Raw genomic sequence first — 24,510 nt, forward strand, 5'->3', positions numbered from 1 at the left:
CACACTGAGAACACCGTGAAACCTCCCCTCCTTACCGTCGTCACCCATCCCAGGGCGCACTGCACATACACAGAAACACAGGACACCTTACGGCTCCGTATGAGGAGTGTTAGTACACTGAAGATTATGCAGCATTTTATTTTACACCAGATACCACATACAGTTTAATAGTAAAGTAAATTAAATGATCTTGGCTCCGGCTGACGGATGCCTCAAGCATTCCCCCCTATCCCCATGTATACAATTGAATAGAAGAATGCAATCACATTCAGTAATACACAATTATCCCCATGAATAAAATACAAGTTAGAATTTTAATAACGCCGACAGGAGCTCAAGTATAAAACACAGCCAACTCATACAGTTTATTCACATCATTATTCTGCTTCCAACTCCTAATGCAACCATTAAAATTCAAGAGGACATTGGGGAAAACTGGCATTTTTCAGATGATAAATAATAGCACATCACTGTATACCTGACATAAGGAAATAAAAACATTTTCCAGAAGCAACACATAAAATGGCACTTGTGACAATGTAGGGTGGCAAAGAACAAAAGATAGCCACAACTTACAAGAAAGCAAGAGCTCAGTGCCTGTTTGTGCAGAACAGGAATACAGCATTTTAAGTGTAACTACAGGCTGGGTAGGAGGCAGAAACTGGGGAATATGACAGATACATAAACTATTCAGCAACAGCATTATCCACATTCACCTAACATCTTAATTCAAGGAGCTTGAAATACAGGCAAAATACTAATCATACTCCATCTAAGAGAAAAAATAAAAATCAGAAAGAAAGCAAAGAAGCACAGAGTCTCTCAACAAGGAAATTAAAGCAACTTTCTATTATTATTAGGTGTCGAGGGGCTTTTATATTTCACCTACTTTATGGCAATGGCAATGTTTCAGCTTTAAACATATTTGCCCTGGAGCACCACAGATCTCCGACTGCTCATTTTGGGGGCTTTTAATGAGTTCAAATAAGACTAGTTAAAGCAAAGCTGTAACTGAAGACTGCTGCAGACGAGAAGCCTTTATTCGCAGTAACAATTCTGAGCAGAAAGTGGCATGATCCTGAAGTATATCCGGGCATGTTGCTCTCTTACACAGCATTGAAACGATCAAAAAAATAAAGTTTGTCCTTTTCCTCCTTGCAGACTTTCAATTTAGGAACAAAGGCACAAAATTTTTGCCGTAACGGGAAAAATCCAAAAGCCAGTAACAGATTTATTGAAGAGATGTAATTAGGACAACTCCATGAAAAAAAAAAAACCCAACCACACAACAAACAAACCAAACCAGAAATAATGGAGAACAAGCAAGCTGTTGTCCACTGCCATTATGACCAATACAAAAAGCCCTTGATTCCTTACCATAATATTTTTACATTTAAGAAATTTTTCAAATTGTTAAAAATGGTACTTATGGTAACCAATATGTTAAGAAAATGAAATGGCTAACATGGTACCTCTTGTCAGCACAGTGATTATTAATTAAGATTTTTTCATGTACATCACTTTTAAGTGACAGAAGATTCAGCCTCTTGTATAGTAGCATGATGTGTAGATTAAATATTCACCTATGCCACATCTGCCAGGGAAAAAAAACACATTAGCAACAAGAAGTCATTAAGTCACAAGGGTAAAGAGCCTGAAGTTACAAGAAAGCTATATATACCAGTTGGGCTGCATATGCTGACTTGGGTAGAGGTGGATAGGTTACAGCACATACAACATACATGTAACTTCCCCCCCTGGCTTGAGGGATTTTTCTGTTGCACTACCTGCATACAGCATGGATAAATCTGCTATGTTATCAACGTTAAAAAAAGAGCTCAAGGCATTACATGACTCTGTTAATTATGTTAACAAGAATAAAAATACTGCTCCACTGTTTTGGCTTAAACATTAACTAGGTGACTCAAAAATCCATGTATTTTAAGATTGCAAAGCATCTAACATATTTCAGTTTCAACACTAGCAGATTTATCAAAATTGGTGTTACTCCTGAACTGAGGTTAACATACTACTTCTCTGTGACATGCTACTTTTTCATCACACAGTACTCTGTTTTCACAGACCATTTCAAAAGTTTCAGTCTGTGGGTTCTGTTTTGATTATATTGTTAACAGTAGCACAGTCAAATACTGGAATTTGTATAATAATCTACTTCATTCTGAGTTCCACAGAAAATGGTCTAATAGTTCTGATGGCTGTTTTATCTATTACTAATAATTTTATCACTTTCCAATCATTTCAGACTTCATAATTTAAGTATATGCTTAGAAATAACTTCCCTATGCCACAAGTAGTACAATAAGCATCTCTTAAGTATTCCTAATATCAGTAAGTAGAAAAAATAAAATCAATCTACAGAAAACGAAGCAGCATTTGCAAAGTTTATTTATGGCAAACATTAAACTTCATTCTCAATAAAACTTTGCTTTTATTTTGAATGCCGTCCAAAGCAGAGACAGTGTAATGTGAACACTTCCTCCTCCATTTTCACAAGTATATAACAAATATGCATGGCATAGTACATGTCTGGATAGCAATAGAGATACTAAGAAAATAGACACTATCTAAAACCTATTAGGAATAAGAAGGCACCACTTGATTTGAGGTTGTGTCCAGACATCACCTAGTCCATTTGATTCTCACTTCTAGCTTTCAAGACAACTTTTTTTTTTTTTCCCCTATTGAACTATTCAGACCACTTCTATTCTGGTTTTCTCACCACAAACAACACACATTCGTAGTAGTATTTCATCATGGAGAGTTCATTCACAGTGTAAGTTGACAGTACGGATTCTTCCTCCACCTGATAAAAAGGAAGCCATTTTCAAAACACATTCTCTACAAGAAATATTCAAGTTACCCTTAAGAAGGTAAGTGCTATGTACTTACTAGATTTCAAGGACTATTATGTAATTTTAAAAATGAGGAAAGCAAATAACTTGCAACACACAAGCATTTAATTCTCCTAGAAGTCATTAGTATATGCCATTATGTAGAGTTAAATTTAAGGTCAATGTTTTTTCAAAGCAGTTTGGTTTATACCTATACTGCTCATTGCAAATTACAGCATCTTCTTACCTCTATGTGGAATCCATATTTTAGTATAACAGTTCTTATATCCTCATAACTTAATTCTATAGAAAGTTCATTTCCCAAGTTTTCAAAGTGGTAAAGGAGAGGACCTAGAGTACAAAGACACAAGGGAAACAGCTATTAAAAAAAGGCAAAAACGTTTTAAGAAAAATCAAAAGTACATACTGAAAGTACAAAGAACATTTATATCCAGACTCACATATTCAAATACAGCCAAATGAATGTTTTTCTATCACACGTATTTTTATAATGAATTTCAGGGTCAATGCAAAATAGAGTTAGTTCAGCTGCTTATTCGACAAAGTCTCATTTCCTACCAGATTGTTTTTTCTCTATCTTAAGATTTCTTCAGTCTAGTAGCACTGCTGCCCTTTGAGAATGGAAGGCAGGAGCCTACTCAGGAGCTCTGCTTCCACTCTGTCACTGACCAGGACTGGTGTAGTGACTGATCAGTTTCTACTACACAGTATGTTTTAACTCTGTATTTTTCCTGCTGTTCCTTTACCACGGAGGACTTAAATTAAGCCTTTCATCTTTTGAGCCAATGAACATATAGATCTCATCCCCAAAAATTAGGATTAGAAGCACAGTGCAAATTAGACAACAGATTATGAAAAAATGCAAGGATGTATTTACACACAGAACAAGTTTTTTCTTAGAAAAATAGCAAAGAAAAGAATACAGGACACTACATTTGTCAAATAACAAATGTTTGATGCATGAATGCAAAACCTGCCACTACAAAGATTTACTTCCCTATTCAAAAATCATATGGCATTGACTTGATTGTAACTAGCAAACACCTGGACATCCTCTGAACACATCCAAGTTAGCTTCCAAGCCCTAGATGTTTCTAGCTCTACAGTTTTCAGCACAAACACATTCTTCCTCACAGCTCTTTTCAAGTACTAAATGCCTGTTATGTGATCAAACGTAAGTCAGGGCTAGCAGGAAGAGAGGTTGGTCACACTTGCCTACATTTATCCATATTCCGCCAGGCTTCAGGATTTTCCATATAGTATCAATGTAATCAATGACATTGTGTGCTGTATCTATGAAAAAGCAAGTTGCTATGCAGTCCCATGTATCTGCATAAAAAAATGTACACAGAGATTAGTTTCAAAGTTTCTACCCCTGCAAAAGTTCATTTAACCCCAGTGTTTGTTTATACACTCAGCATTAACTTCAATTAAAAACAGTTAAAAGCTCTCAATTTTGTTTACAAGTAACTAAAATATTTTGGTTTAAGGTAACAGTTAAGCTTGGGTTCATGTGACCTATTTATATGTGTATGTGTATACACATAAGACTCTAAAATATACATATTTATCATTTATGCACTTAAAATTGTTCATACATGTCACATAAATGGGACATATATACTGTAAAATGTAAATATTATAATGCATTTTATATAAAGCCCAAGCATGATATTACTCACCTACCCTATGAATTTCATTACAACTGTTAAAAATACAGCTGTAAAAATACCCAGTGATTTTGGCCCTCTGTAGTTAACACTGAGAACACCACGAGTCTGTGAAGTACAGACTGAAATGTACTTCCACAAATCACACAGCTTTGAAACATTTTATTCAGCATCTAAGTATTTCTCCAGCTGTTTTTTAGTAGTTAATGTAACAAGCAGGATCTTTCAAAGTCTATCTTTTAAAGCCTGAGTCTCCCTGTTTTTCTCTAGACATTTATCCTTCAAATTGCACAAATTTAAAGTTCTGTAAATAAAAAAATTAAAAGTCTCAATTTATGCCAGTATCAGATGCTCTAGCGCAAGACACAGCTTTCAGAAAAATCAAACAACTCTAAGAAAGACCCCTGCAAGAAAATATCTGGAAGTCCAGTGCACAATAAAGCACAGATCAAGAGCCATGTAATTTCACTGAAAAATGGCAAAGGGTTTAATAGGGACAGAAAGGTAGCAACAGAAAACAGAGGTCTGAGGTGATAATCCAATTCTGTATAAGGAAAAAAGAATGACTTCTAAATAGGCACATAAAGTGCCTCAAAAGTATTTACTTTTGACGGTAAGTATATTTTTCATTTACAATTTACTACTACAAAAAGTTTGCATCCACAAAAAAATATTAATTTTATACACTAAAAAAGAGAATTAGTCATGTTGTTCCCTTTGTAACATCACTTTTCTAAATCTACTAAACCGTTATATAATGCTGCTATGCTGTCTTATTCCAAAAAGATTACAGCAAACATTTATTAGGCAAATAAGTGTCTATATTTTTTCATATCTAAGACAAGCTGATTTGGAATAAGAAGATCTTGCTGTAGTTAATACTTTTTGCTTAATGCTTGTAGATACAGTTCTGTTCTATTTATTCATAAACTGTCCCGTAACAAATACACTGAAGATAGCTGCATGGATAGCCTAGAAGTCTGTATTTACTCACTGCACTCAGAATAAATTTCTTGAAAATCCCCTGCTGTCATAGAGAAGTTTGAACCAGGAGGAAGACTGTGAGGATCAACATCAGGGAAATAAATTGGACGAATCTGATCAGCAGATCTTCTGTTATTGCTAAACTGATGAATCCAGGGATAAAGCTTACATGAGTTAATTTCAGAACATCTGCAAAATACAGAAATCAGCACAATTCAGTTTCAACTAATTACTTAGCTATTACCTAGCCATACAGGAGTCAAAGACTGTCACTAATATCAATATTGTTGATAAAAAGCTACATATTTCCTAAAGATTTTCATCTAGTTCAGAACACTTCAAACTGCCTATCAATTTACAAACTGATAAAAAAAGCCCAATTTTACTCTAACACACAAATTAGCTACAAAAAATAATAACTGCCTTTTTTAGCTTTAAAATTTTCTTTACACACTTTTTACCATTTTCTCCAACTTCTCCACTGGAAAGAAAACGCAGAGGATTCTTTTGTAAGACTAAGTACATTAATGATCTAGTATATTTAATAAAGGTAAGCCTTCTGGATAATTTTTTTTTTCTATTAAAAAAAAGGCAACTTAATAACGTTAGTTCCATAAATTTTATTGGGAACATCTGTTCTCATTCTAGACTTTTCTGTCTTTTGTAAACCACCTTCACTGGGGTTTTGAAGCACAGAACAAAAGCATTTTCCAGATGCTAACTCAAAGGATGCTTTTCGATTTCAAAAAGAAATTAATACATTCCACTTTGCAAAACAGCAGTTTTGCTCTAGATGTCATTTTAAGTTAGTAACATCTGGAGCACTGCAATTATGCTAAGTAAACATGTCTTTGTAAAGTAAAATTTGTGGGTCGACATGACAAACTGGGTCAATTCTTATCTTTTTAAAAGTGGTAAAATACAACATTAAAGTAGAAAAAGCAGCTTTTCCCACAGTCCTGTAGGATCAGTTTGTAATTAAACAGTAAAGCCATTTTCTTTCAGAGACAACAGAGGATACATCTGTCCACTGAAGCAGAAATCATCAAACACTTCATAAACTCCTAGTAATCTACCAGGTTATAGAAAGTGCACTCATTTGGCTGGTGGATAGAAAACATCTGTGGTAGAAGTCTTTGAAATAACATTTTACTACCTTCTTCATGTCATTATTTCTATCTCATCAGAAAATGGAAAAAAAAATAAAAATCAAACCAACAGATCAAACAAACAAAATAAATAAATAAACAAAACACAAGAACAAACTGTACTTGAGCAGCAGTATACTGGGCTCAGTAATCATCTGCACATGTAATGAATGCTACAAGTAAGCAAGCTCACTGCCCTGGACTTCAAGAGAGCAGACTTTGGCCTCTTCAGGAACCTGCTCAGTAACTCAGTAAGGTTCCAATGCGATAAAGCCCTACAGGGCACGGGGACTCAAGACTGCTGGTTGATATTCAAGGATCACCTACTCCAAACTCAGAAGTGTTGTGTCCCAACAATAAGAAAATGGGACAAGAAGGCCAGGATGGCCATGGGCAAATAAAGAGCTAGCTAGAAAACTCAGAAGGAAAAAGCAAGCTTATAAAAGGTGGAAGTGAGAACAGGAAGCCTGGGAAGAATACCAGGACATTGTTGGGGAGGCTAGAGATAAGGTCAGGAAAGATAAGGCCCAGTTAGGACTGAGTCTGGCAAGAGATGTGAAAGATAAGAAAAAGTGTTTCTATAGGTATGTTGCAAACAAAAGACAGACTAGGGACAATGTGGATGTCCCTGCCCATGGCAGGGGGGCTGGAACTAGATAATCTTAAGGTCATTTCCAACCTTAACTAATCTGATTGTATATATTCAGTCAAAGGAAAAGAAAGGAGGAGAAAAAGTCCCAATAACATGGCCATCATTTTCTTCAAGAAAGGCATTTCTATTGCGGTTAAAAATGAGAAGAATAGATGAATAAATAACACCAAACAAAACCATAAACCCAAACAAACAAACCAATCCACAGAAACCCCCAAAAATCAATCACAAAAAAAAACCCCAAAAACTCAAAGAAAACCCAAAACAAAAAAAAAAAAGAGACCAAAACCCTCAAACATGTTGGCCATCAAAAGCTGTGTTAACCATTCTAGCATTCTCCTTACATTCTTAGTCAAGTTTTTCTTTAACAACAAAAAAGGGAAGGTAAAGAAAGTAAGAAATCCCAGTAGATTAGAAAGGATTTTCTGAGCTGCTTTTTTGTGAGCATGAAGTATATTCACATAGACTTCTGAAAAGTTGCAAAAAGAATTCCCAATTTAATATTAAAGACCAACCCCTCTCCATATTCAAACTTAAAAACCTCCATTCCCATCTTCAGTAATTTATACTAAGTACTGCAGACTTTTACAATTATATCCTTCCCACAGAGAATGTATTATGTCAAATAAGATGTAAAGTGTTCAGTAATTTATACTTCAAAATTATCTTCTATCAAAATTTATACTTCAAAACTAAGTATTGCAGACTTTTACAATTATATCCTTCCAACAGAAAATGTATTATGTCAAATAAGATGTAAAGTGTGCGGCACTTTACTATTTTCCACAGGGGCATTTACTGATCAATATTTACTTGAAAAGACAATTCTGGAAAAGATGGGTAGGTCAAATCTTACTTCTGAGCAGTGATTTAAAGAAAAAATACTTAATTGGCTTTTCATCCAAAGGCATTCATGAGCATGGAACAAATACAATTAAGTGGCCTTCTCAAAGTGATTTATATAAAGTCCAGAAAGTAAAGATTAGCAGATTATTAGCATGAATTCTACTGGTATTAATTGAAGTTTTTTTAAACCAACCCTATTCTGACTTGGATGCAAAGTGTTTTAAATTACATCAGCCTTCCCACAAATAAGTGGGACTACTGGGGCTACTGCTACTAAAGGTCTGTTAGACCAAGGCTTCTGACCTTGTGCTCTGTATCTCCAGCTGCAGAAAACAGCAAGTCAGCAAACAGCTGCCCTGCTTCCTCCACATAGATCCTACCCTAGCATTGCCTCCCCTCTGGTCAGTTGTCAAAGGGAAGTAACACATGTCCTGTGGCTCTAAACTGCCAGAAAACTTCATTATGCTTTCCAGGGGGAGGATAACAGATCATGCTTTTCCCTTTTGCCTCTTCCAAAACACGTAAGAAATGAAAGATGTCTGTACATCACCAGTGATCACCTCTGCCATCTGTCATTATATCCAGAGCTTATGTAAACACCAGAAAAATACACCAGCAGTGAGAACCTTACCCATACAAGAAAAAGCACAATTACTCATGCAAGGACTGCAGCAGCCTTGAAGCCACTGCAGTTAAGATACTCCAGGGTCACTTCAGTTTTGAATTAGAGCTTCCTCAATGGAATAATGCACTCTAATTAATGTCAAATACTTACAGTGACCACAGTTGCGCCATGACATACTCTCTCCATACTATGCTATGTAACTTTATCCACAATAACAAAAGTTGAAAATTTAAGAGCATTAAATTTTTTTTTTTTTAAAGCATAAAAACCAGCAGATACCACTCTGTGTACAGAAGACTTAAGTCACTGTACCACATCTAAAAGCCCACTGTAGTCACTGGCTTGACACTCAAAACAGTACTTCATCTTCCTAAAAATAAACCAGGGTTAGTGAATGTAGGTACAGCCAACTGTAGCATGTTAGCAAAATCATCATGCTTTTATCAACTGGGAAAAAAAAAATAAAATGTAAGACTGCATTTTAAAACTAATGCTCAAAATCCTTTCTTACCACTCTTCCTTAACTGGTAACTTCAGCTCATGATTGCTGTTTCTTCCAGTTCCAGGAAGGTAAACTTATCCATTTCAGTAGGATAACTGGGAACAGCCACTTAAGACTAAAATGAAAGATCCCCAAAGTCCCCAAAACCTTCTTAAGAGACATCCCAAGGCCACAATCACATCTAGCAGAAAGGAATACTTGGACTTCAACTGAACTGACTGAAATTCAAAGTTGGGTTAGCTATATTCTATTCCATGCTGGTAAGGAAACTTGTAACTGGTACCTTGGCCCAGCAAAGATGGAGATTACAGCAGCTGAGCAATGCTCAATTTAAATCTAATACCATTAGCAAGCCTAATGCATACTTCTTTGATATACATCTTATATGAATAGGAAACACCACAGGAGCATTAGCTGTTAAGAATGATTACTATCATAAGCTAAGCCTGGATTTTCAGAATTCCACATATAGGCCAAAGCCTCAGTATTTGAGGAAGACAAAAAATATATCAGTTGGGAGTGAGGTTAATTTTCACCTCTGAATCACTATGACAGGCAATCAGTGCTCCCAAAGATGGGAAATTAGTACTTTTATGCTACTTCAGAAGTTCCGAGGAGCATAAGAGCCAGCAGAGCTGTAATGGGTAAGGATGACAAGAGTGTGACCTCCTTTCAGTAGCTAAAAGGTATTAGATTAGCTCAACTGCAATATCCAATTTCACCACCAGATGAGAGTCATTTAAGTTAGTAAAAGGACAAATAAGCCTATAGCAAATACTTGGTTTTATCACATTGACCACTACTGCTATAAGCAGATATGCAGCAGCCACGATAGTGTTTTTGTTGGTTTTGAACAGTAAGCTGTAACAGATTTAAGATCATCACAGTGTGTGGTGGGTAGTCAACAAACAGGGCTCCAAAACATCATTATAATCATGACAGAATACAAGTCTAGAATTCAGGTGTTTTCAGGAAAGCGGCATCATTTCTGATGGAAGATGAACAGGCAAATCCTGTCTGTCTGAACTTTGTACCAACTCCCCCCCCCAAAAAAAACCCCAAAACACTACCCCAGAAGTCTTCCCTATTTGCCCACCTGGTCTTCCCAGCCTCTTTCTTAAAGGAATAGTTGCATTTGCTGCCTTTGTAGCTCAATAAGAAATTCATTATGAAACCAGTAATTTCAAATGCAAGTGACAGGATACTAAGTACAATAATGTCACTTTAAGTCAAACGTATACAGTGACATTTACTAAGTTCAAATTTAGTACCTCAGCATAACTGTAGAATTATTGACTATTATTTTAGCCATTCGCTTAAGAAGTGGTTCAGTGTGCTTAAGTGGCTGTTTTGCATGTCAAACAAGGCCTACAATTTCAGTATAGAATGTGACACTTTAACAGGTTTCTTCTGTTGACCACCACCAACTATCATGCACGTATCATCTAGTATGTGTTTGACATCAGTAAGACAGGCATACATTTTACAGAAACAATAAATCATAAAACCTATTCAAGATTATGCAGAAAATACGTGGTATAGAGGTTTTAAGTCTCATAACCCAAAATACATGCTTCCTTCTATAATTTTAACGACTCAGATACAAGGCTTCCCTCCCACATTTATCCCACTGATTTTTTTGTTCATTATTACACCCTAAAAATTGTAATTTTTTACATTTTACATTGCAAGTCCTATGTTAAGACTTACAAATGTGCTCTTGTGAGTTTTATTTATTAAAGTTTTTCCCATTTATAATTTTGCCTCCTTAGGTTTCAATCAGCAAGTAAAACATAATCTATGTACCTGTTGAGTACAAAGTTAGAAGAAAAGAGCATAAAGAGGCTCCACTCATTTCCTTGGCAAGCATAACCGAGCTTAGCTATTTCCCACGCCAATCTACCTAGCCCAGCACCAGGTACCAGGATATTAACTTTGGAGAAATCCCTGCAACAGAACAAAAATAATAGTTAAGTCTTTATCTGATACCTCTTAACAAAACTTACAGAGGTCCTGTGAGCATTCCCCACTCCCATATACTTAGATATTACAATGTATTTGCTGTATAACTTTACTTTTTAAATGCAAGCTGAGCCAGTTCTGATCAGATTGGTTAACTGTACAAAGTAATCCACAGAAATGACTCAACATATACAACTGTCATTCAGAATACAGAACATAAGTAAACACCAATTTTTTCCCTGAAAACTTTTACAGTTATCAAGCTAAACATCTCAAGTGAATTGAAGAAAGAACATTAGCATATGGCACCATTTTTCTTTGAAGCCCACTGATAAATTGTAAATATTCAAGAAATCTTGGTTACACTGCATGAAAAATAAACAAGTATTTTGATATCAGAAAACTTCCACAAGCTGATGAGCAATTCAGACTACAAAAACCTTAGTTACCTTCTCAACAACTGTTTCACATACGTTCACCAATTTCAGTGGAATACATTAAGTGACATAAGGTTTCTTAAGAGTATACTGCGGCTCTCTAACACTTTACTTCCCGTAACTAGGCATCAAGTTGAAGACGACCAGAGAACACACAGCAATGTGTTTACTGAGATACCTAGAAAAACCTTGTCCATCTTCCAAGCTCAACAAGTAAAGGACTAAGAATCTCAAAATTTTCTTATTTTACAGGCAGTAAATGCAATATATACATATTCTAAGCATTAGACTTTGATCACAATGCAATCAAACCTTCACTCAGCAAACAAAACCCACTTCCATGCCAAACTGAAAATATATTTAATCTAAAAGGAAATATTTTTTCAGCTTCCAGTTGTGAACAAGACTTCATAACTTCACATGTCAAAAAAAACCCTGTGAACACACAGGCTACCCTGCCTTTTGGATGTCACCTTCAAAGACAAAAGATACACCTATCAATTTATATGCAGCTAAATGAAGAAAACCACAATCAGCCCTTCCAGACATATAATGAAAGCAAGCAAAATGCAGAATCTCTGACTACATATAAATTCAGGATGCCAAAAAAGGTTTACAAGATTTAGCACACTGCATAAGCATAAAGATGAGTGAAGGAGTTGAGTAAATTCTGAAAAGTAGCACATTTCTGAAGATTATTAACCAAAACCAAATGAAAGCATTATTCTCTTCTAAAGGCCACAAAAAGTAACAAGCAGATTTAATAGTACGTTTTGGTTTGTGGCTTAACCATCTACCTAGTGAAGCCTCCCAAATGGAAAATCAAAGTTCTCATTGAGGATTTTTGTTTCCATTCCATTACTTTCGGATTCTTTGCTTTCCATTTAACACAAAGCAGGAAATAAAGACTGCTGTTACTTAAGAGCACTCCTGTGAAAACAACAGCTCTCCTTACCTCTCTTCTATAAGGAAAGCCAGAAGAAAGCTAGCCTGAAGTCCCACTGAAATAAGAAAGATTAATTCAGGAGAAAATTACTTGCTGAAGGCTAGATTTTTGAAAACACGGACCTGGAAGGAGGAAAAAAAAAAAAAAAATCCACTTTCCAGAAGAAGCTAGAAAAACCTCAATGTTAAGCTTCTTATAGTTGTAGTGGTAGGCTGCTACCCAAATGTATTTCTAACTGGTTGAAGTCTTTAGCCACTTCCAAGATTCTCATACACTGATTAGAAAAGACACTTTTCTTCAAATAACCTGGTAACTAATAGCTATATAAATGTAACCACATTTCAAAATCTACATCTTTATTCATCCTAAAATAAGAGCAGATTTTGTTTGTAATTGTTTTGTACCTTTCTGTTCATAATATAGTTTTTCTATCTCTGAACTTCTCTCTTAGAGAGAGAAATCTCCGAATTCTCTCTCCGAAAACAGTTGATTTTAACTGCATTTTCCTTTGCAGTTTATTATTTTCCTTTCTTTATTATGGGACTGAAATCCATCTGGAAACTTGTTAGCAATCAGATTTCTTTGTACACTCTTCATATCAGTTGCTAAGGCCTGGTGCCAGCTACCAACTTCATTTCAGCATACAGAGCACAGCTAATAGAATGCAGTATCATCAAATCCATGTCCATAATTTGACACTAGCCTTCCAAAATGGTTCAAAAGCATTTTTTTAAGTCTGTAGTCAGAGAACCTAGGTATGTAGTGAACACACTCTATAACAATTAGTGACTGTTGATGGTTCCCTGCTACCACCCTCAAAAAATTGAAAAGCTCAAACACATTTTGCTTTTCAAGTATCAAAAGGAATTGTTAGTGACAAGCTCTTGGTGAATTTCAAAAAATTAGATATGAAACCAGTGGTAGTGTGAGCACTCCAAAACACTCTATTATGCTAATTTTTGAGTCATTAGAACAGCTAATTTTTAATCATTCAGAAACTGTTTTCTTTAATTACTATAGTAGTAAGATAATTTAGAAGGCTAGAAAAACCTGCTTTCCTTTAGTGGATATCTAATTGCAGCAGTTGCAAAGACAACTGATAATACAATAATAGTATAATAACTGATAATCTCACTTATCTATAATGAAGCTACCCTCAAAGTACCCGCAGCTGCACAATTTCTATGACACAGATCTAGCACCATATAGGAACATAAATGGGTAGCCCACAAGTACCCGTTAAAAATCTGTGGGGCAACAGGGAAGAAATATTGTTCTATTAATCTGACAGATACAGGGGAGAAGAGACTGGCTAAAGAACAGAGAAGAGAGCTGCATGGTACTGTTTGGCTCAACTACCAAAACTGCAGCATTCTCCTAAAAACACAGTAAATGAATACCAGCAAACTAAAATCTGTCGTGCCATCACTGTACTGCATTTTGCAGTGCGATTTATTTTTAGCTTTTAGATGTTTATTAATGCTATTAATGAAGATTTTAACTTTGTGTCCTTTTTTAAATGGACAAAATATATATTATAAAAATAGGGGCTTCTTATTTTATGCTTATTGTCCTTAAAAAAAAAAACAACCCAAGAAACAGATGGTGCTGAAGAGATAAACTGAAGTTCAGCAAAAGAATGATTTGTGTGTGATCAAACACAACTCTCATTTTCATAAACTAATCACTACAATTCAAAGTTATCCAATCATAAGAATTGGTAAGATATCTAATCATAAGAATTGGTAAGATATCTAATCATAAGAATTGGTAAGAAATACAAAGCCTATACACAGAAGATCAGTGGAAAGATCAGCATAAATCACACTGTGGGACTCCTTTCCCGATGTTTGATCTCTGTAATGTTTGTAAATCTACACAGTAAACAGATCCAATCCTCAGTATAGTATTTTCACTATTTTATTGTAACTGTATTTTCAAAGATTTTTTTTTTAACACAACTACTTTTTGAATAAAATTATTAAAGTAGTTAAACAGTACAATCACTTGAAGAGCACTTCTCCAAATTTAGCAGCTGAGGTTTTTGTGTTTCCATATGAAGACCTGCAAAGCATTCAATGGACTGGAGTGAAACGGAAGAGATAGCTTGCTCTTAAATCCAGTGCTTAAAGCAAAGTTTAGATTAGCTACAATTTTTGAGATTAAAAACCCTGAAAGGAGAGATGTATTTTATGTAAAGTTAAAATCATACAAAGCGGAAATTTTATCATCACCGTAACTATGACTGAGCACTTGCAAGACGTATAGCCAAGCCCAGGCTTAAGACTAATAAATTATGTTTTCAAGTAAAAAGGAAACTAAGCTGTCCTGCCTGCATCTTGGAAAATGCACTCATTGCTGGACAGTGTGACAGATTTAAATTTCAAGCTACAGGTGGCTCCAGAGGCCAAGTTAATGAATAAAAGAAAACTCTGGAGAAGATAGCCAAGTTTACTGTTCTGGGCCATGGAATGATAATTGACTAAAAGCTTAACTACTTCTTTGGTTCATTTTGGACAAGAAGTCTATAATTTTTACATCCCTTCACATAAATAGGAAAGGTAACAGCAGAAGTGAAAGAAAAATCAAGATGACAAAAGGGGAATTAAAATCATCAGTATGCTTTAGTTGAAAATGCAAAAAATGTTTTGTAAAAATATTTTAACTAACATATTCCATCAAGAAATAAAAGAACTATTGGTTTTACTATTTTCTCCAACACAAAGCAGTGACTGTAGTTCACTCAAATCCAAGAAATCAAAGAAATTTAAATGGCATCATCAAAAGGCAGACAATATTATAGAGACCGTGTGAGCTGAAACACAATTAAATATAAATGTGAATAATGCAGGAAATCTATCAGTTCTTCAGGAAGACCTCATCTCATGGCAGTTCATTTGAAACTGGTTTGTTGATGCTACTAACAGATTCTGTGTTAAAGGACTACACAGAAAGAAGGAATTATTTCTGAACAGGAACGGGAGGCAGAAACAGCTTTTACCATTAGACTGGACTGAAACACAAGATAACAGTAACACCTGCTCACAAGAGTGTTCTAATTTACAGCTGCTTTCAGTCACTGCTTTTGGTACTCTTGTGCTTCCCAGGAGAGCTAGCACACAAAGCGCTTTTTTCCTGTTCTTTGCACACCAGCTGAAGCAATAGAAGCCAATCTTGTGAAGAGCAGCAACACAACATCAGTGTGCATCGCACAAAACATATTTGAATAGTTTCAAAAATCTGAACTCCTTTTTCAGATGATTCCAATATATGGAATTAATGTTAACAAAAAGTTAACTAGAAACTGAACATACAATTCCATTAAGAAGGTTACTTGTACTGACAGTTTTGAATTAAAAACATTTATTTCTCTTTTTCAATATCAACTACATCTAAAAAAAAACCAAACCCTGTTTTCATTACCCAGTGCCACCAATATACCTTTTCTCTGGCACTTTCATCTCACCATCTCAAGAGACTTCAGCACGTTGTGCTACAAAAGGGAACTCGAAATGCAGAGCTGCACTATGGGATTCCATCTATAGGCTGGTTTTACACATTAGCACCCCGAGCCAGTCCTCTCCAGAGGAAATGGACTTTGCACTCTTTGATAAACAGCCAGAATAACTTCACTATGGTCAGTTCAGGCCCTGTCTGCCCCTCAGAACTGGAACAACTGCTCCCATCCGAAACTGTAAAAAGGAATCAGACTGAAAAGCCAGCCTGCCCTAGCAAGTAAACTACTTCTACAGTGCTGAGGTGCCACTGCCAGCTAAGCCTGACAACACACAAAGAGCACAGGCACTTCAGAATGACTATGCTGCTCACTTCAAAGAGGCATGCACACCTAAGGAGGAGAGAGCATCTGGTCACTATGAAAAAGAGTCAGTCTACAACTGACTCTACTGTTACAATAAGTAACAGTACATGAATGGAAAAAGGTTTTACATAACTGCTATGACAGATCCACGATGATCATGAATATTAAGCTTTTGAATAGGTATGCAGGGGTCATGGTTTAACCTCAGCCAACAACTAAGTACCACACCGCCCCTCAGTCACTCTGACCCACACCCCAGTGGGATGGGGGAGAGAATCAGGAAATATGCAAGAACCCATGGGTTGGGATAAAAACAGTTTAAAAATTGGAAAAAAATATATATAATAATCCAATAATATGATAATTACAGTAATTATAATAGGAATAAATCCCACCTCAAGGAAAAAAAAACACCAAACAAGTGATGTGCCACACAACTGCTCACCACCCGCTGACCAATACCTGGCCCGAGCAGCAATCTGGGCCTTCCCCCAGTTTATATACTGGGCATGATGTGCTGTGGCATGGAACGCCCCTTTGGTTAGGCTGGGTCAGGTGTCCTGTCTCTGCTTCCTCCTGGCTTCTTGTGCCCCTCCTCACTGGCAGAGCACGAGAGAATGAAAAATCCTTGATCAGGGTAAGAGTAAGCGCTGCTTAGCAACAATTAAACCTTCGTGTGTTATCAGCATTGTTCTGGGACTAAAGCCAAAACACAGCACTGTGCCAGACACTAGGAAGAAAAATAACTGTCCTAGCCAAAACCAGGACAGCATGCAGTACACATTTTATAAATTAAAAAGATGTTTGATTTGACAAATTCAAACTTGTAGTAGAGATCTATCATCTATATAGTGATGCTTCTGAGATTTCCCTAGGCAAAGAAAACCCCAATGGGTATTTCAGAACCACCACAATAGGGACAGAAGCACTGTCATCTTAGTTCTGCTTGACAATACACAGAATTCCTGGTAAAGCAGCACAAAGCTCTCAGCTTCAGAGTCACCCAATCTATTACCACATACTGCCTCCTACAAGTAGCTGGAGGTTTTGAAATAAAAGTTCACTGACGATAAATGTAAAAGGCAAGACTTTCCAACTTCAGACATGTTATCTCTTCAAATTTGACGCAAGTTCTCTACCATAACCTTTTCAGAAAGTTCACCTTCATATAGAACATTTTTAGTGGCATATCCACCCTGAGATAAGTTAGCCCACAGCAAAAGAGAAATCAATCATGTCCACTCTGTGTTCTGTTACCACTAACAGCCTTTACTAATGAAAATTAAAAGATGGCTAGTGGAAGGTATTTCCAAATTGGTACAGGTGCATTATGAGCCATTACTGAGAAAGAATAAAACCCACAGTAACACCCAGCTGTATCAAAACTAACCTGCAATCTGTTGCAAAGTTCACAAATTTTCAGTGGTTCCCAGAGACAGGATGAGCAGCAATGGCCATAAACTACAACATAGAAGTTTCACCTCAACATGAGGAAGAACTTTATTTACATTGAGGGTGGCAGAGCACTGGAAGAGGCTGCCCAGAGTGGGTCGTGGAGTCTCTCTCTTTGGAGACATTCAAAACCTGCCTGTACATGTTCCTGTGTAACCTGCTCTAGGTGACCCTCTCTTGAAAAGGGGGTTGGTCCCTTCTAACCCTAATGATCCTGTGACTCTGTGCTAAGCTTACACTGAAAAGTACTTCATGACAACTGGGCTGACAAAAAAAACCAGAGCCATTAAACATGGGATTCTTACAGGAGTAGCATCTCCCAAGATTCTACCAGCACACTTCTACGTAAGTTATCTTAAAACCCTGCGCCAAATACTATTTTGGTGGTGTTAACAAGCCAACACTGTATAAAGTTACCCTCAACACATGCTGCAAAGATTTTTAAGATTTACCTTGTAACAACTGCCTGAAAGCAAAGCTAGAACTAAGTATCTGCAGTGAAATAAAACTGTGGTAGAGGTTAAGAGCTTTATTCCTTCCCTCCACCAAGAAGGGCAATAATACTCATACTTGCTGATATCACAGGGGTCATTCCCGTTATGTTCAGCACACTCAGAAACTGCTAACCTGCAAATTTTACCTCACTGTGCACATCTGAATTAACTTCACAACCTCCTGATGTCTCTTACTTGAAAGGCTAACAGAAATGCCATTACATCGCACTGCAGGGAAAAAGAAAAAAATTATTCCTGGTTTACCTGGTGAAGGTAAACCTCCTTTGTGAAGTTTATGATTATTCTATTTTCCAAGACCTTGTATTATAAACAACAACTTTGATTAAAAAATTCCACTGCATTAAAGGCAATTTCTCCAAGTCCAAGCTTTTCATTATTCCATAAAACATTCTTACATTCATGCAACAGTGTATGATCACATGAAAATATGTCATAAAGTCTTAAAAAATAAGTCTTAAAATACTATTACCATCTTTCTTTTGGAAAGTTTTTTACAATTTCACTAATGATTGGCTGGTAGCAGGACTCTCTCTCAGGCTTCCCCTCTTCGCTCCAGTCTCTCACAAATTGTTTCAAAGTGGATTTTAATTTATCCATGTCAAACGTTGAAGCTGGTGTAATCTTCCCTCTTCCCTGATTAAAGTGGAAGAGAAAAATAAGATTAGTGCAAAAGGTACCGAGTATCTTTAGTCTTGGGGGAAGGGAGTACACAAAAGCCATATAATAAAAGCTGTTGGGATTTTTAGCTAACAAAGCACCTGCCTTTCCCTCCTGACACCCGGGCTCAAATCCAACCTAGAATCCTAAGCAAATTGAGTTTGCTGGTCTCTGTTCAACACTCAAAGAGATTAGTTTCCACATTAAAAAAAAAACAAACAAGCAACAAACCCGAACAAAACAAAAACACCCCACCGAACAAAAACAACAAAAAATCCCAACAACATAATACAGCACAGCAGAGCACAACTGATAGTCCTTATATTCAGGAAAGAATCAGGGCTTAGCTAGTGCAGAGGCTACACTGCTTTACCTGAGAAGAGGATCTCTTTAGGTACTGATGAGGCAACCTGAGAAGCTTACATTAGAGCTGCCTATCACTGCTCCTTTCCTGCAGATACCAAAAACGGACTTCAGTTTCCATCTATACCAGCCTTTCAAGTCTGAGCGCAACTGTTCTGAACAGAAATGCCATACTGAAAAAGCAGGTAAGTACTGAAAACATTTTTACAGATGAGAACATTAAAAATACTTGCCCTATCTGAAACTTTATCAGACCTAGAATGCCATAACATAAAATAACCTACAGTAAGACAGACAATACCATTTATGCTATGCAGAGTTAAAGGTGGGAAGGGGGGGAGTATCCAGGGTAGAACTAGAACTCTGGATATTTTTTTTATTTTTTTGCTTTGAAGTGTAACTACAAGAACAACAAACAGATTTATTAAACATCAGCTCTACAAGATGTGGAAGAAGAGTCAGAAAATACAGCTGGCGGGAAGCATAAAAGGAGAAAACAAAGGTGGCAAAAGGAAAGAAAGTCTGAGACCTAAAGGTGTGAAAAACAAACATGGAAAATCCCCAAGTGGACAAAATTTAACATTTGGAGTACAAAAAAGTCCATTTTTAACATACGTCTTCTCCGTATTCTTTATTTTCAAATATATGAGTGCAGTCTTTCACAATGGTCTGTAGTATCTCTTGATTATGATCAATGCACTTCCGAATCTTGTCAAGATGAGGAAGGTACTGAGGAAGGAGACTCTGTTGGTTAGCTGGGAGAGATTTAAACTGCCTTTCTGTTCTGTTCACTCGCTCGTGCATATTTGTTCTAAAAAGCAAAAGTTTTAAGGTCTTTAGATATTTTGAAGCAATACACACAGTAAATATAAATAATTTACCCTAAACTATTCCAATTAGAATTATTAATTTCTTTAGACACAGGAAGAAATCAGACTTTGCAATTTCTTACTAGACAACAAGTTTTCAACAATTTTTTAGTCAAAATGTTTAAGCTCTAGTTCTACATTACCTCTCTTTTAAACATGTTGCAGTTTAAGAGAACCATTGCCTTATTTCAGTTTCATTACCAGCCACTTATTTTGAGCACATCATCACCACCTTAATACATGGATCTACAAAATTTAATGAACAGCCAACCCACAAAACTATCAAAACCAGCCAGATTGTTTCATGTGTATGATTTAAGTTGAATAAGTAGCTGAAAGTTGTAGTAATCTTTGCCTACAGAAATAACAAGATGTGGAGTGGGCACAGGGATCCTCAAAATCACCTGCTCCCAATAAAACAGCAAAAGTCACAGCTGGACCATACTGGTGTTCTGGCAGCCACAGTAAAGTACTAAGCTACATTCTTTTAGCAACATACTCCCTTGAAGCATGAGTATTGTAAACTTGATCTCATAACTAGGATAAACAAGTTACAAGGCTAAAAAATAACTCTTCTGCTTCCCCAAAACAAAAAAAAAAAATCATTGAAAAGATTAATCTACTGCTAAGAGAAAGAGGTCCTCTTTTTCCTCTTCCCTCTCCTCATGCAGAACAGTTCTGCCCTCTACCTTGTTCTGGCACTTACCAGGTCTGCCACAAAGTTCATTTCACTTGCTAACCCTAAAGAGACATGTATATATAGCACTCGATTTGATTTCTGTCACTTTAGCGAGTCAAGTTGCTGAACCATTGTTATGAGGACTCCAGAGACAAGAAGTCATGAAGCCAGGACAAGGGATACTGCCCCTTCTGGCAACAGAAAATTATTTTATCAGGCCAAGTCACTGCAGTTTCTCAAACTTTTATGACAGCATACAGCAGCAGAGCTGGAAAACTAGCCATCAGAGGGAGTAAGATGCCACTGCTGCAATTTCAGTTGCAACCTCAGTCTGGAAATTTGACCAGTTAACATCCCCAAAATTACATATGTGCTACTGAGAAGGGCATGTTTACTGCAATAGCCACACTGGTTTAAAAAAAGAAATTTAAGAGAGGAAAAAAAAAAGCCAGAAAAAATAAGAAAACTGATGATCTATATAAAGCATATCTATTTAGCTTAATATCATCTTCTTGAAAGTTTTATCAGAAAAAAAAAAGCCCTTGACCTATAATCCTACACCATTTCACAATGAATTGCAACCTTCTAGCAGAATAAATAATTCACTGAAATCAGAAAAACTACACATAAAGAATTAAGTTAAATCCATGTCTCCAGAAAACAAGACCTTTAATCTGGTCTCATCTGAAAAGTGTGTTACTGCCTTAATAATTTTTACTGAAATATGTAATTTCACTTAAATTCAGAGTTATTTCTTTGAGGCAGAGGTAATCTAATTCAATTCCTGTATTAAAAATGAGTCACATCCTTTTGCTATGTGTTTACGAAAACTGAAGCATTCAAAGACAACCCCGTCACAACTAAGCATAAGGTTGACAAGGATGTTCCCAGATTTTAAGGGCAGAGGATAAAGTTACATCTCTGACAGTAGTACATTTGGCTGTTGTGCTAACAGTAATAAGCAACACAAAGCCTTTGGTATGGTCCAATTTTTATTAGAGAATTCAGTTTGACAGAGACATCCGAGTGTCATCTAGACCAACCTAGTGACCAAATACTAATTTTGGAAAACAAAAACTAACAAAAAAGTAAAAGGTGCAACCACAAGAAATACTCTTAAAAATCACCCACTCCTTCCAAGAACCTCACTGTCATGTACAAACTATGCCCGTGTTACACTCACAAGCCTATCCAACACATAATAATGATTCACATGACTGGGGTTTGTCAACTGAAGTATACAATGTGCAGTGTACCTGCATCCCGAATATGCTTCCCAAACCTAGAATAACATTATACAGTTTACCAAAAAACTGCAGAGGATTTGACTTCTGCAGCCAGTGTCCACCCCTTCAGTAAATTCTGTTTCCTCTTCGATTCAACAGATTCGAATACTAAGTATGGTTCTTCCCACCCCCCTTTACCTCACTCCCACAGGACCATCAAGGTCTTTTCCGACTCAACAAATGGCCTTAGTCCGATCTCTTGTGCAAACTAACACGTCCTTCAGAAATTTCCACAATAACCGAGACACGGTTTGCATCTCTTTGCTACTGTTTGGAGTACTTTACAGCGTCTTAAAGCACCTTAGAGACCTTCCTCTAGAAACCTCTCGCACCTTTCCAGGTGCGCTGTACTTCGACAAGGTCTGCTGGATTTTTTTTTTTTTTTTTGTATGTTTACTAGCTGACAAAGACATCGAGGCGACTTTGCGGGCATCCCTAAAGGAAAGGGGAGTGGAACCCGCTCTACCGGCACAGCGCTCACGGCCACAAAGAACACGGACGGAGGGAGGACTCCCCGGGAGCCAGACGCCGCCCGCACGGACAGCGAGGCTCTGACCCCGCGCAGCAGCAGGTGAAAAAAAGCCGCGGCGCCAGGGCCCTGTGCACAGGGCGGTAGGTATCGGTTACCCGTAGTATCGGAAAGCGTTGATGATCCTCCGGAAATGCTCCCGCTCCAGCCGCTCCTCCTCCACCTCTTCCTCTCCCCTAGCCGCCGCAGCTGCCCCCGCCAGCGCTCTCGGCTCCTGCGCCTGCCGCCGCCTACGCCCGTCCCCGTCGCCCGGGGATGCTGCCGGCTGCACCTCGGTGTCGACACCACCCGCACCCTCCCCCACCCAGGACAACTGCTCCCACTCCTCCCGGTGTCCCTGCCTCAGCCTCCTGCGCATCGCCTTGGCCGGAGGATCGCGCTCGCCCGGCGGCAGCGGCGACTGTGCTTCAGGGGACACCGCGCACGCGGCCGACATCCCCTCAGCGACCGCCGCCAACGGCCGCGGCCGGCGCACACTCCCTCGCTCACTTCCTGTAGGCAACATCGCGAGAAAACAACAGCGGGCGGGGCGGAGGAGGCCTGCTGAGGGAGCTCGCCAGGGCCGGGTGACCCGCCTAACGACAGGACCTCCCAGGCTGAGCCTGGCGCTCTGTTAAAGGACGCCATGCGCATGCGTCAGCGATCGCAGAAAGGGAAGGGCGCCTCGCTCTGGAATAACCTCAGCCTGTGTGAAAGGGCATGGTGGCGCGTCCATATGGCGACTGTGAGCCAGGAACAGCTTTGGGGTGTCTCGGCGGAGGGTGCATGCTGCCCGGCTCCTACGGGGCTGTCATCCGAAACATGAAATACGAGTTCAGCTGCAGCTGAGCGCGGCTGCGCCTGCTGGGCTGCTTCAGGGTGCGCTGCAGCCCTCGGGGAGAGTGCAGGGAGAGGAGGGCGAGGAGGGACGTTAAGCAGGGCCTAGCAACGCCTGAGGCGCAAGGTGGTAGATTTCCTCACAGTAACGCACTTTGACCCCGAAGACAATCGAGCACATCCTCCTCCACCTGACACAACTTACCTCACCGGGTGTTGACACCTTTCATATGTGCTGTGGCAAGTGGCCATGCACCTCCAGCTTGCTTTCAGAAGAGGTCTCCTAGATGCAGAGGGTTGACCAGTCATCCTCCCTCCTAGGTTTGAGAGCCCAGAGAACACTGTCCTACTAAATTCTGTCAGAAGACATGCAGGGAGTGGTAGTATTTGATAGCGGAATAAACTTCACAACTTGTTAAAGTTGTAAAGTAGGTATGCTTTATTCAGCTGAAGGCACATGGGGGATTGATCCCCCAAAAGGCATGTGCACCTCAGTGCCGTTTTCCTTCTACATTTATCCTATAAAGTCATACATATGTATTAAGTTGCACAGTAAGCCTATATATATTTATATTCTATCCCTGCTTCGTATTACGAGCTAAAAGGCTCTCCACGCATGCGCAGTACTTCTTGGTGGTCTTGGGCAGGGGTTTTCAGATGGAGTAAATAGGCTTCCTCTTGCGAGTAGGGGTCTTCAAGATGAAGTAAACGAGTCTTCCTCAGGCTTGAACTTTTTACCTCTGATCCTCACGCATGCTCTTTAGGAGCCGGATGGGTCTGGTCTATGTCCAACTGATTTAATGAGCTATTCTCTTCATTAGGAGGGTCTGTGCTGGTACTGACTGATAAGGCTTTTGCTGAGCTTGTCAAACAAGCTAT

At 38.1% G+C, this 24,510-nt stretch overlaps 1 protein-coding gene across 3 annotated transcripts; it reads right to left on the reverse strand.

The window, feature by feature from the left end:
• Positions 1-113: 113 nt before the first annotated feature.
• CARNMT1 (carnosine N-methyltransferase 1) lies at positions 114-23,340 on the reverse strand. Of its 3 annotated transcripts, XM_061366037.1 has the most exons (9): positions 22,914-23,340; positions 20,068-20,263; positions 18,902-19,065; positions 11,107-11,247; positions 5,538-5,716; positions 4,089-4,202; positions 3,100-3,203; positions 2,741-2,824; positions 114-1,594 (listed from the first exon to the last, which is right to left on the reverse strand). In XM_061366037.1, exons 1-9 carry the CDS (start codon positions 23,318-23,320, stop codon positions 1,580-1,582), a joined length of 1,404 nt encoding a protein of 467 aa, XP_061222021.1. In that variant the 5' UTR covers positions 23,321-23,340; the 3' UTR covers positions 114-1,579. The 3 variants fall into 3 exon arrangements, 2 of the variants coding, with proteins under 2 accessions (XP_061222021.1, XP_061222019.1); XM_061366035.1 differs by having other exon boundaries at positions 114-2,824; XR_009727342.1 differs by lacking the exon at positions 114-1,594 and having other exon boundaries at positions 4,093-4,202.
• Positions 23,341-24,510: the final 1,170 nt, after the last annotated feature.

This window comes from Neopsephotus bourkii, unplaced genomic scaffold, assembly GCF_033783945.1.
Source record: "Neopsephotus bourkii isolate Nb327-2 ecotype Australia unplaced genomic scaffold, CSIRO-AGI_Nbou_v1 NB_1293, whole genome shotgun sequence".
Classification (NCBI taxonomy): Eukaryota; Metazoa; Chordata; class Aves; order Psittaciformes; family Psittacidae; genus Neopsephotus; species Neopsephotus bourkii.

Coding starts and splice junctions, on each gene's coding strand:
- CARNMT1 (XM_061366035.1), bottom strand. CDS start 23,320: ATGTTGCCTACAGGAAGTGAGCGAGGGAGTGTGCGCCGGCCGCGGCCG. Junction 4,203..5,537: donor AGAAATTTATTCTGAGTGCA/GTGAGTAAATAC, acceptor TTTTTTATGCAG/ATACATGGGACTGCATAGCA. Junction 2,825..3,099: donor AATATGGATTCCACATAGAG/GTAAGAAGATGC, acceptor CCTTTTTATCAG/GTGGAGGAAGAATCCGTACT.